General features: G+C 33.9%; 1 protein-coding gene across 1 annotated transcript in view; it reads left to right on the top strand.

Annotated features, from left to right (window-relative positions):
• Positions 1-14,592, top strand: part of LOC145280125 (cytohesin-1-like) — a 340,097-nt gene that overhangs the window by 129,221 nt on the left and 196,284 nt on the right. Inside the window, exon 3 of the mRNA XM_080131884.1 lies at positions 12,801-12,865. Coding sequence (XP_079988010.1) covers positions 12,801-12,865 — 65 coding nt within the window. The remainder of the gene's footprint in view (positions 1-12,800; positions 12,866-14,592) is intronic.

Below are 14,592 nucleotides of genomic sequence, written 5' to 3'. Positions count from 1 at the left end.
ATTAGAGTATTTGAAAAAATCAATTGTAAAAGCGACCTTCTCTTGGCGGTTGAAGGTACAATTCTCACTATACATACAACTGCAAATTACTTAAGACCTCTATCCAGTCATGGCTAATGGAACAAGTGCATGCTACCCCCTGTGAAGTAAATAAAAATTCTCGAGTTCGGGAAGATACAAGTTTCATGTGAAATATTGACTTGCAGAATGGGATTGGTGCATTATTAATCAGAAATGGCCTGAGTAGCATTTGTGGGGGTTTGCACCTCTTTTCTTTGTACCCTATAACATAAAACATTGTTCTGTTATCACAGAAATTCTAACTTGCTAGCAGGTCGCCCAGCATTGCCTCGTCATAAAATATACTAAAGTATATTTTAATTCATGCAGATTTTGGATTTATTATTAAAGTTCTAATTCTCTAGTGATTATTATATTATATCCAATATATATATATTCGTGATTTCAAGTTTTAAAAAATCTGATTTAGGTAATTTAGCTAGAATCAAAACCAAACTATTTACTCTTCCAACATTATTCGCTACCTAAGGACATATGGCTAGCAAAACTTAAGATTAATAATTAAACATATAAATATGTATTTGCGCATGTGTAGAGGAGCACTGCAAGTCGACTTACACTTGCCAAGTTCCGATTCTTCAATTTTGACAGCTTAGCAGCTATTTTTACTGGCTAAAAACGGAATTAAATTTGTTTCACAGGTCCGAATTTCTTGAACATCAACTTTCAGGTTTGTAGACCAAAAATTGAAAAATTAGTTTGGTAGGGACCGTTTCGCAAACAGACTATTCATTTTTTGTACTAAAAAGTAATAAATATGAATTCTTGTTTATAAATGACTATGGGGGAGGGGGTTGTCCGGTCGTAAAACAGTTTAATAATTAAAAAACAACAAAAAAACAGGACTTTGGTGCCATCTTATCGTTTTATTAAAAGAAAAAAATGCTGCATGGTGAGCGCATATAAGAAAGTTAAGAATTTTGAATGATAGGAGACAGAAAATGTAATTAAAAGAAAAAAGAATGTTGTGTGGTCGGCACGAACTTGCAAAAGTAAAGTTTGTAAGTGAGCACTCTATCGATTGGACCAAGACGTCACCGCTGTTATCACGTTGCAAATTTATTTTTTTAAAATGAAACAATAAATCGGTCGTTCATGCATGCACGATTAACAGTGTCGAAACCAAGATTTTTACCCCCCCCTCCAAATTTTTCAATATTTTGTGTTCAATTCAAGAGATCGCTCTTTCTAATGGTACCAGGTTCTAGCAAGTCCGATGCGGATGACAAAAGTTGTTAGCGAACAGACTAACACCTAACACACAAACGACTGAGACTAATAGTTTTGCATAGGGATGGGGTCTTTTTTAAGAGATAGGATGGGGACATTCATATTGATGAGGGAAGTTAGAGAAAGGCGATACGTACAGTTTTGTAGATTCTTAACATAGACGACTGAGAGGGTGTGATCAGTTCTTATAACACAGAAGAGGGTACAGTCATTACTTACGATGGAGAGGGGGACACATTACTTACGAAGGAGAGGGAGACACATTACTTACGATGGAGAGGGGTACAGTCACTACTTACGATGGAGAGGGGTACAGTCACTACTTACGATGGAGAGGGGGACACATTACTTACGGTGGAGAGGGGGACACATTACTTACGGTGGAGAGGGGGACACATTACTTACGATGGAGAGGGGTACAGTCACTACTTACGGTGGAGAGGGGTACAGTCACTACTTACGGTGGAGAGGGGTACAGTCACTACTTACGGTGGAGAGGGGTACAGTCACTACTTACGGTGGAGAGGGGTACAGTCACTACTTACGGTGGAGAGGGGTACAGTCACTACTTACGGTGGAGAGGGGTACAGTCACTACTTACGGTGGAGAGGGGTACAGTCACTACTTACGGTGGAGAGGGGTACAGTCACTACTTACGGTGGAGAGGGGTACAGTCACTACTTACGGTGGAGAGGGGTACAGTCACTACTTACGGTGGAGAGGGGTACAGTCACTACTTACGGTGGAGAGGGGTACAGTCACTACTTACGGTGGAGAGGGGTACAGTCACTACTTACGGTGGAGAGGGGTACAGTCACTACTTACGGTGGAGAGGGGTACAGTCACTACTTAAGATGGAGAGGGGTACAAAGTTCATTAATAACGATGATTTCACATTACCTTCAATTTGGTAGAAAGATGACATGAAGACGGCAGTTACAAAAATATTTCTTTTATTCTATTTGACCGGTCGAAATGATGATGACATCCAAAAATTAAAAGTCGACTACATGATTAAAGGTTTTCCCTTCGTTTCTAAAGGGACCCTCCTCTGACTGCCTTTGCTGACTGCTCTCTCTACTTGACTGCCCCGACTCCTTCTTTGACCGAACTAGCTCCTATATTGAGAATTCATTTCTGCCATGACGTCATACACGTGTCTGTCAACGTGATCGACCCAACGTGTCCTAAACATGCGTGGTTTCGCACATGTTTCCAAACCATTTCTGCGGACAAAGAATTGTCACTCCTATTTTTTTCCTAAGCTATTTTTCAAAATATTTAAATTGCATTGTTCCTTACTTTCTAGCTGACCTTATTTTAATTCAGTTTTCATAAAAAGAATTGAACAATCAAAATTCCTTTTACATTTTCTTATTTACAAGAAAACCTTTCTTGTAACAATAGATGCCAGGTTCATTTTTATTGGTGGCTTTTATATCAAAACATTCGGATAGTTTATTTCATATATTTTGACAGTATGGTTTCGTCCTGTGCAAAAGTACAGTTTGAAAAAACTTTACTGGATTCATCCAGGAGAACTAGATTCGATTGTGCAGATAGGAAATTAGCTTCTTTTGTGTCTAGAGCCAGAAAATTTGGCACTAATCTACTGCAGGTTGTTTTTGCTTTTTTTTTTTTTTATATCTCATTTGGTAATCTGTAAAATCATAGCATATTTTTTAAAATGGCAGACAGATCATGCTTTGACTCTTCTGTCATCTTTAATTGTTTGTTTCTATTGTTTAACTTTTCATTTGAAATTTCTGTTGGTCTTCTACTAGCTCTATTATTATTCACTCACTTGGAGTTCTTGTACAAGTCGTCATCAGAGATTGTTCACTGACAACACTGGTGGTGTTCCCTGGAGACTGGATAACAAATCTCCCCAGATTTTTCAGTACTCTCCACCTATTTCGATAACCTTTGAAAATGAATTTGCATTATCTCAGCAGCCGTTTGCCATTGACTTCTTTTTTCACTGGCAATGACGATTGTTTTTAGATGGAATTTGGATAGTGATCAGCCTCCCAAAGGTCTCTCTTTTGCACCCTTCCACCCTCCTTGACCCTTCTCGACTATTTGGTGTGCTAATTGATGGCGACACTAGACATTTTTTTGAGGCGGTAATTAATTTACAATTTTTCTGTTTCAGTTTTCTTAGTTCTAGGTTTGTATCTTTTTCTTTTGCTCTCTTGTAGTTTCTATTATGATTGTTATCTAACAGACAATCGTTTTTGTTTTTATCTTTTTTTTTTTTTTCATCCGATAACATTCCTTTAAATGGACACAACTTTTTGTTTACCGTTTTTATGTTCCTCATTGTTCATTGTTTCATCCGCATTTTTCCAAGCAAATAGAATTATGCTGCAATATACCACGCCTATTTTTCAAATGTGGTCATTATCAATTGAACCACACGCATACTTATTACTGACTGATGAATGGGTTACATGTGCTATTCTTTATCCAAATGGTATCTCCTATACTTTTTGAAACCACAGATGTTAATGGCTAATCGAAATATTACTGAATGACATTTGCTACAGGAACAGTAGCAAAAACTCTAAATGAAGCAACACAACCAACAGAACATATTGTTGTTTAGAAGAAACAGCTTCCCTAGTAGACATTCATATAATTAAGTTTATAAGTCTTTTAACTTGTCGAGATTTCATTCTGATTTCCAAATAATATTGGGTCATCAGGAGAGAATATGCACCATTTCGGGATCTACCTCTCCCTGTAGACTTGTATATAATAAAGTTTATCAGCTGGTTTTCACTTGTGGGCTAATCCATTCCTGTCTCCAAATAATATTACGTCATTAGGAAAGAACACACATATGTTATAAATATTAAATATATTATGTTTTTTTAAACTTCAACACCATTTTTTTTATATCCCCCAAAATCCAGAATTATGCTACACACACTTTCATTTTACTTCATAGTTCTCAAAAATCAAGAAGCCCCTTTCCGGGGCTAATACCTGATCTCTATATGAATATATTCGAATATTCCATTATTGTTCTCGGTATTTCTCAAATTTTGAGTTAGTAAAGAAGTTAGTAATATTAATTTTCTTCTCACTTATTGATCAATTAATAACGTTATAATTTGTTTTTCTTTTTGGTTTCTTGCTTTTACTAAATTCCAGGAAAAGAATTCATCTAGTCTTGTTGCTGTAGGTAACGTCACTTGGAGAAAGATGGATAAAAATAAATTCTTTGAACAGAACAGTTTTGCATCAGTTGATGCCTTTTCATGAAGATTAACATCAAAATAGAATGGTATTAAACCTTATGTCTAGAATCCTTATTCTGATTTCAAAACCGATTACATGATTTTGAAGCTTAATAGGTTTTAAGAAAAAAATTCAATTCAGGAAATGTTGCCTAATGACCATGGATGAAATTTAATGCAAATCTGAAATATTTGAATGTTCAAATGGGAATTTGTGCCTATGGTAGATCTTTGGAAATTTCAGGAATATTTAATAATGTCTAATGCCTATTATAATTTGAAAAAAAAAAAAACTCTGAATTTTTATAAAGAGTGTCAATAAACTGAGCTAAATATAGCCAACATTTGGACCCCCTTACATTTAACAGATGTTTCCAAATTCATAATAATCAGCAATTTGTTTAAGCAGGAATACTATACATAAAAATGTATCTAAGTTTGCACACATGCACCCACCCACCCCCCGCACAGGGTATGTTATTAATGCAAGGATTTCAAAAGTGGGTGGTACCGTCTTCCATGCCGGAATTTGGAAAGAGAGGGCAGTAAAATAAAAATGGTGCTGTAGAGGACAGTTATGGGAACATTTTATGGAAAACTATATTTTTTTAAGTCTCTGGGTAAAATCTAGACATTTGCACTTAAGGAAATGCTTTACAACAAAAATAAAACTTAAAAAAAAAAATTAAATGTCTAAATACTTTGTGTCATGTCGGTGCGATCTAGACAAGAGATATCCTATACCAACGAAATAAAACAGATGTCTGTAGGTGCCAAAGCCATAGTTTTGTTGGTTTGCACAATTTATCTTCAGTCTTGCAATATGCATAATTCAACTATAATAAAACGTTGAATATTATGTATATAGCAAAGAAAACTATCGCAATGCAAGAAAAGCAAATAATACTGGTGTTGCGAAGAAAAATATACTTTTTACTTGTTTAGTCACAACTTAACAGTGATATATGTGTGTAACTGTGCTTAATAATACGTTTTGGGGTAAAACCTCTTTGTCAAATGGTGCGTATCTCAACTCTCTGGAAACTCATGTGGACTCGCCAGTTATTTGATATATATATATATATACACACATTTTTATTTTTAAATTACTTCGTTTTTGTTTTCAACACTAGTATATTTCCATTTCTTGTGCTAGCCTTCTATAATTCCTCTATAAACTACATACAATGCTTCAAGTAAACTATATTAATTTTGCTACGTATCTATTTATAGTATTCTTAATACCAAAAAGTTTGAAAAAAGGTGGACAAACACACAGACGCTTACGGACGACTAGTCTAATGGATATCATTGTAGACTGTAATTAGCCATGTCAAATTCTATCACATATATCACTATCATTGACTCACGAATTTCATGGGGAAAAGTATGAAGTGGGAGACTTGGGTTCAATTTAATATGAAGACAAAATCCGACTATATCTAGTTTTTCTGATTTTTTTTTTTTTCTAAATTTGCAGGTTAAATAGTATTACTACATATCATATTTCCTTTTGTTTATAATGGACTATTTCAGTCTTATTCCTTCCTTTATTACCTTTGAATGTTAAACACACATTGAGAAAGAGAAAATGAGTGATAGAAGCAAGAGTTACAGATAGTAAGAGTTGGTTGGAGGCAAACAACAATGGTAGAAGCGTAATAAGAAATGGGTGACTTGCTAAGTTAATTATAAAAATAACTCGGAGAAACAAAGATTGATTAACTAAGCTTTTGTATAATATAATTTGGAATATTGCAATTATCTTCAATAAAATTTGTTTCAACAAGCATAAATTTTTGATTATCAGTATTTATTTATTTTTTTTTTCATCGAAATATTATTCAATAATTTAATGTCACAACGTTTTTTTTTTTTGTTGTTTTTTTTCTCTACAAAAATACAGGTAAATGAGTACTTGTTTTGGATAGATAATCCGTTTCTTGAAAGTTATCCGATAGAATACTTCATTTTTTTTTTTTTTTTTTTTCTTAAACATAGGAGTCACAACTTATCAAAGCCCGGAGGCCACTCGAGGATAAAGATTATTGAGTGTACAGTAATCAATGGGATAATATCGTAGTAATTGTTAGTAATGGAAATATGGTAAATTGGATTACTTAAGGGGGCGGTTCATCAAGAATTTGTTTATGTTGGACTTGAAAACAACCAAGTTGTAGTTAGCTGGGAAACAGGCAAATGGAAGAGTTCCACAAGCGTGCAGTTCTAAGAAAGAAGCTTTGTTCATGGAATCTACGTTTTGATTTAGGCACAGATAAAGAGTGGGGAAAATTATTGACAGTGGTTTCGGATAGACGGGTGTTTTTTGTGAAGGATTAGCGAGGAGGGACCAGAGATTTGTTAGTAATATTTATATTTTTTTATATGACAAAAGAATTCTCATTTTAAAATTTTTTTTCCAATCGGTAAGATTTAATTTTTTAGCCGTTTCCATTTGAAACATTGATAACCTGTAATATAAGTGTAAATATTCTTGTTTAAAGCTAACTGATTAACTGGCCACCTGGCATTGCCTGGTCGTAAAATATGCTTAAATATATTTCAGTTTATACAAATTTTATATTTACTACTCTATTGATTATTATATTGATTATTATATTGCAGCCAATATATAGTAGTGATTTCAAAAGTAAAAAAAAAAAAAAAAAAAAAAAGATATGGATGTCATTAGCCAGAATCGAAACGAAAACATTTAACGCTCAAGACGAAGTTGTTACTATTTGAGCTATCGTCAGACAGATAAGAAATAGTTAAAAATGAGTTGACTTTAATGTATAAACATATTTGCACAAGTGTACAAGAACACTTTGACTTAGACGTACAAAGTTCTAATTTTTACGATTTTGACCCGTTAGCAGCTATTTTTACCGGCTTATATATATTAGGTTGGTGCAAAAATATTTTTTGATGTTCAACTTCAAAAGATCATAAACTTTATTAATTGAAATAAGAATCATTAGAATTGACACCTTTTTGCCAACGAGAAACAAGTTAGCATAGAAATCCAGAATTCTGGAAGTGAAGTCATTGAAGGTCGATTCGGCATCATCTCAACTTTTGAAGCATTTTTTGCGCAGGAAGTTGTCGAGATGTTTGAAAACGTGATAATCAGTGGGTGAGAGGTGCAATGAATATGGCGGATGAGGCGTCTCGTAGCCCAATTTTTTCATCTTCTGCAGGGTCAGTTGACAAACATGTGATCAAGCGTTGTCATGGAGAATTGTTCCCTTCATATTGACCAATCTTGGGCACATACATTCTGGTGCATTTCATCAATTTGTCAGCAGTACTTCTCTGCAGTAAGTGTTTCGCCGAGATTCAGGAAGCTGTGATGGATGAGATTGGCTGCAGACCACCAAACAGTCATAATCTTTTTTTGTGCAAATTTCGGCTTTGGGAAGCGTCTCCAGCATCCAACCACTGTCGAACATCGCCAGTTGTCGTAGAGGATCCACTTCACATCACAATCTTCTCGAGAAATGGGTCGTGTTTGTTGCACAGTAGAAGACACCTTAAAATGACTATTTTTAAAAAATTATTGTTTAATTCAGGCGGCCCTCATTTATCCAATTTTTTTTACTTCCTATTTGCTTTAAATGGTGAATGACTGTTGAGTCAACAGCAACTTCTTGTGTCGTTTTGTAAAGATTGCCTTCAATTAAGGCTTTCAAATGTTCGTTATCAACCACAGTCGGCCAGCCGTGACCGTCTTCATCTTCGAGGCTCTCGTCACCATTGCAATGCTGTCAAAAAGCCTGAAAAAAAAAATGAGATTGAGAACGGTAACGAATAACACGATTCAATAGCGCAAAAAACGCACTTCAAAATGCTATATAAGATGACTATATATATATATATAATCTTCTATATATATAAAAATGTAAATGTTGGTTCGTTCGGAGTTAATTGTCTAAAAAACCACTGGACGGATGGCTTCCACGTTTTGGTATAATATGTTTACTATATCCATGTGTGTTTTTATATATTCCTTTTTAATTATAACATTATACTTAATTTTTCTATGATAAATAGGTGGATTTCTTTGTACCGAGAGGCCATTTTTTTTATTTAGGGACAATTATTTATTACCGCTTCCTGTCATGTGACCAGTGTTACAATTTAGCGGTTTTCTTGCTAGATCTGGAGATTTCGTTTACAATCTAGCAGGAAATTCTAGAAAATCTGGATGTATTTGGCACCCAGACACCCGCATTAGATTGCTTGAAAATACTTTAAAACATAAAATAAACTCATTCATGTAAATAAAAAAAAAGTAGCATTTATTGCCTTTGGTAACAATTATTTATTGATTATTTGTTTTGTTTTTCACCTTTTTTTCGACTAACCATTCTTAAATCTCACTATAAAATCGATTTTTCCAAGTACATTTTAGGTGGGGGGGGGGTGCATTCCAATCTCCCCAAAGGGGTTTGTATTACTGTACACGGGTTTGTATTACTGTACACATAGATTCGAAAAAGTTGTCAAAAAACAAATATATAACAAATAAATGTTATCAAAGGCAAGATAAGTTACTTTTCTGCCAAACTGGCTAGCGATTTTCTGGACATTTCTTTCTCCTGATCTCGCGGGGTTTTTTTAAATCTCAGTTGACAACATTGCATCACTAAAAAACACCACAGGCTTAATGTAAACAGAATGTGTTTACAATATCGGTAAATTTTCAATGGGTTTATTGATAATGTAACCATGTGATTGAACTTTAATTTAAATTAACCACACGTGGTCGCAAAATGAATGCCGACGCTCAAAGTGTATACACATTTTAATTCCTCCCTTTACTTAAAAATTCACCAAAAATCAGGAAATTAACGAATTTTAATGAAAATTGCAGTATTTTTCAAATAATGATCGCAGAATATAATGAACTAATTATTTTTACTTAACTCTTGGTGAAAATGTTTTATTTTGTTTAAACAAAAAATACCTTTACTAAAGTTATGGTTTTCAGTAGTAAATAAAAAACCGCAAGAATTTATTTTTGCTTTTTTTAAAGCATCGTAATTTGTAACAATAAAAAATAATTTTTACAGTAACATTACGAAAAAAGCCCCTAAAGTCCATATTAATGTATTCGATATAACTCGAAGAAAAATGAATTATCGGATACTATTCAGGAAATTAAAGATTCAATTAGATTCCTATTTCAGTCACCTAAATTATTTAGGGTGAAATGAGTTTAGGAATTTATAGCCAAACCTAAATATTTTTTTTTTTTTGGTAAATATCCAGATACGCTACTACAGAACACCGACCACTCTAATTTGTTTTTTTTGGGGGGGGGGAGGGGGATGTGATGTTGGGGCGCGCTTTTTTACTAGTGTATATATATATATATATGAATTAATTCAGAAATTATATATAAAAGTAACATGTGGGAAAACAATATTGTTTTTGCACCAACCTAATATATATATATATATATATATATATATATATAAAACAATAGTTCACAAAAAATACAATCATTTGATTTGTTGTGTGCTGCTCTGCGACCATGCGTTCTTGAGGCCAAGCACTTTGAAAAACTCAGTGAGTTTTATATGCAGTAGAACCCTGTGGTATGGCATTAAAATTTAGTAACAAAATACAGTACAGTATGTAATGTATATAATCAAATAACATAAATAACGCCATAAGACGAGGTAAATACCATAACCAGGGTCCGGAAAAACATATTCCACTTTGAAAAACTCAGTGAGTTTTATATGCAGTAGAACCCTGTGGTATGGCATTAAAATTTAGTAACAAAATACAGTACAGTATGTAATGTATATAATCAAATAACATATTCCACATCATAATCTAAAAAAAAAAAAAAAAACGTATCCTAGGGCCACCGTATCCAAGGTTCTAATATTTTTATATATATATATATATATGAGACACACACACACACTAGCCTGGGTGCCCGGCATTGCCCAGGTGTTTGTAGGTGTGTGTTGAACAAAAAAAGTGGTAGTAGGCAGGCAGGCTCAAACCCGTACAGCGAAGGAGGAAAAGAAAATGAAAGAAAATGACGTCTTACCACTACTCCATGACGCCTAAAGCGTTCAAATTTAACAGTCAAGATGACTTGCAGAAATGGTGTTGCTTTTAAAGCTCCCATGAAAGCAAATTAGACACAAGGTCATTTTTAATCTGTGTGTGTGGAGGGGGGGGGGGCAGCTCCCTCAAAAAGGGGTACTCTGGCAGTATCCAAATAAACAGTAATTGTCTTGGTATGAAAGGTTTCCCCTACATTGACCAAGGACCAATTACAGAACGAAGGCCAGGCGGTTGTGTTCGAATAATTTCGCTTTATTTATATAAGAAAGACAAACGAACACTGAAGATGACGGCACAGTGGGAATTTTGTTTAACTCTATCGAAAAAAAGGTAATGTCAGTTTGCGAATGCGAGATATTACAATCTGGGAAGTATGCGAAAACTTCTCACAGAATCTAACCGATGCAAGAAACCCAATGCAAAAAGCCTTTCATTGGACACAAACGCTTGCACCCATTTTGCTCTTTTAGATAACAGTTGTTTTTATTTCTAAATGTGAAAATCAATGACAGTATTGAATAGGAATAATATTGCAGTATTTAAAAATATTAACTAGGAAGGCAATCTATTCTCACTGAAATGATTGGAAAAAAAATTTTTTTTTTTGTTTTTGTTTTTTTTAATTTTTATTTATTTTATTTGTTTTTTTTTTTTTGTTTTTTTTTTTGTTTTTGTTTTTTTAAAGTTTCAAATCTGATATAGTGCAGCATTTGCCTTGAGATTGAAAATTATAATGACCACTCAAAAAACGATCAAATTGAAAGTAAATGCTGTCTTTGAAATTATGCAAAGAAATTAAAACATTCATTTACAACTATTCAATTTTTTTTTTTTCTCTCTCTCAAAAATATCTCCGTTCTTCTTTGTCTGATCAAATGGATCCGGCAAAGGAGAATGGTGATATTTTTCCTAAATAACTTGTTTTTTTTTGTTATAAAAACAAGACTGTGTATAATTTTCTTGACATTTTTTTTTCAGTTTTTTTTTGCTGAAATTTCGAGTTTTATCTGCCTTTTCAAATATAATTCTATCGTTAATTTTTTTCTTTGTAGCAATCAAATATTTTATGGACTATTTTCCTTTTCTGTAGAAAGACAGGTTTACCAGTGAAGTGATTGGTCCAGCAGCCAATCAGAAGTCTTAGAATATAAACACACAAATCTTCCAACTATTTCTTACAGCACTTTACATGCACTTTTGTTTTTCAATTCACTTGGGTGGAGTTAAGACACTGCATAGATGCCAAGACAAAACCTATTTTGTTAATTTCTTGAAGTCGTCAATAAAATAATAAATCTACCACATCGCATGACACCTTTTATAAATATTGAGTTTTAATTTCAGCAGCCTTGTAATTCTTTATTAACTTACTTTAGTCCTCACATTCTATGAGTGATGTTTCTGACAAAGGGAGAAGAGATGCTGTTTTTTGGGTTGGAATTTATCTATATCACACATCATTGGTTAGTTTTTGACCTTCAAGTAGTATAACAGAGCACATATGAGCGCGTATGAAAATATCAGCAGCAGCCGAAAGATGGCTGGCAAGCGATTGTATTAGCAGCAGGAGCATTGTTTGAACACATATTCAAATTAGGAAGTGTGCTCTGGTTTGCGTCTGAAAAAAGAAAAAAGGACACCATGTGGTCGAAAAGAAAAAAAAAATCGATGCTGAACAGACATGTAAAATGAAGGCGAGAATGGACTGGCTGTAGCCAACGTGTGATCGTAAGAAAGAAACGTGTGCCAGGTTAGACGGACATGTGGCAGTGAGAAACTAAGTGCTGTCGAGACAGGAGAGTAAGCAGTAATAAATGCTTTTGTTCAAAAATGGAAAAATGCTGACCGTCGGATTTATTTTGTTTCTGTTTATCTTCTCTTTGCAACATTTTTACCCATGTTAAAGTAGTGGCTTTTATTTTTGTTTTTTATAATTCGTTACATCAAGTGGCTTTGTTTTGTCTGGAGCGATTTCCATAAAGAATTTTTTTTTTTTTTTTTTTTTTTACAACTCAACTAAAAGGTATTTTTATATGAAATTTTTATGTCTGTTCAGCATCGGTGATAGATGAATCTTAATGTATCCTAATGTAATGGACCTTGGATACCATTCTTTCTATCAAATATAAACTATTTTCCATTTTTGTTTTTTAGCGACTGAAAGATGAAATAGCAGAAGTAACGGCTGAACTGGAAAGCATGGACCTTCCTGATGATATGTGAGTGAATGCGTTTCTTTTTCTTAAAAAATTTATAATGAATTTGTTTTCCTGGTTCTTATGTTCTTAATGATAGATGAGCAGCAACTCCCGTTTAGGACCGTAAGTGCACTGCCGTGATGAATATCATGCCAGCTGAATTCACTTTTAATGATTGGCTCGAGTTGTTAAAGTTCTTCCAGGTTCACTAGGAATTGGTTCACCCATTTTTTTGGTTTGCTTTTCCCCACTCCTCTGTTTGTAGTGCCCATTCGATCTTATGAGTCTGTATCATCCCAGCTTCCTCTTTCATTTTCACTAATCAGGCTTTCGGAGTGTATGTTGTTCGGTGAAGTTTGGGATTTCCTCATTGGAATAATGCTGTCCCTGGATGAGTTGCGAAGGATTTTCTTGAAACCTCTTCTTTCCACTGTTGCCCATATTCTTTGATGTTAACTCAACTGTCAAGGTCAACAACTCGCGTGCATAAAGATGGAGATTATCAGTGAGTGATGCAACTTTTGCACTTAAGATCGAATTTGTTTTATTTTTGCTAATTTTATTGATCTTAGAACCTTTTTATTAATATGACACAAATTCGATTATCTGAGAAAAAACAAGACAAAAGGATATCGCCCCCTCCCCTCCACACACATAGTTGTAATCTCTTGAAGATAAAAATATTTTTAATTTAATTTAAAACGGATGACATTTGCTTATTTGATTGTTTTAAGAACAAATCCAATTTGTTTTTATCACATTTAGGTTTATTGCTTAGAAAATGTGTTTGTATGTATGTATGCATATATATATATATATATACGAGCAAACAGTTAATAAAACATGTTAAAAAAGCGCTTTGAAATGAGTTAAAATCGGATTTTGCATGCAAAAGTATTTGATGAAACAACAAGTAAGTCAAAAATCTTACTTGATAACAAAAAAGTGAAGCAGAGGGAATATGGTGAAGAAAAAGGTGATTACACATAAATGGATAGTCTGGTGGAAGATAAATAATCCAGTGACGGTAAAATCCAAGTATATAACTTCATGAAAGTTAATTGAATTGAATTTTATATCTTGCTGTCTTAAAATGTGTTTTAAGAAAGCAGAACGAAAATATAATGTCAGAGAAATTACAGCAGAAACTGAAATGCACTATATGTGGCAGATACCTTTTGTCAAAAGCTGGTTTTGTAAATCATCTGAAATCACACAGTAAGGAACGACAGTCTTATGAGGAGGGTTTTACAGGAGATCTGGCAAGGCTGAGTTGTCATATTTATAGTCTAATCTGCAAATCTAAAAGTAGCCTAGCATGACATTCGAGGATTCACAATACTATCATGCAATCACCTTTACAAGAAGGAAAGTTTATATCACGTGTAATTTATATAAGCTGAATTAAAGTTACCTATGTGCGCACCGACGCACAACACTTAACTGAAGAGATGGCAAACTTCTGTCAAGAAGTAGCAATCATCATATATATATATATATATATTTTAGTAATTTATAAAATATATATGGCGATTAAGCTACACTGAATATTCGGCGTTTCATCCACTCTAGGATTCCTCAGGCTTATGCGCGAATTCTGTGGTTGTTTATCGTTTTTATATGGTCCTCTTCTATTGAGGATTTAGTTAGCCAATCAGCTTTCTAGTATCCACCGCACCCCTTCCTATCAGCCAATGGGCATGCATTTTATCGAACAAAGGATCTGTTTTAAAACTAGGTTAGTGGTT

This window comes from Euprymna scolopes, chromosome 7, assembly GCF_053919585.1.
Source record: "Euprymna scolopes isolate OS-2025 chromosome 7, ASM5391958v1, whole genome shotgun sequence".
NCBI classification, from domain to species: Eukaryota; Metazoa; Mollusca; class Cephalopoda; order Sepiida; family Sepiolidae; genus Euprymna; species Euprymna scolopes.
The sequence above is the reverse complement of the archived record's forward strand: the minus strand, read 5'-3'. Positions and strand labels throughout refer to the sequence as shown.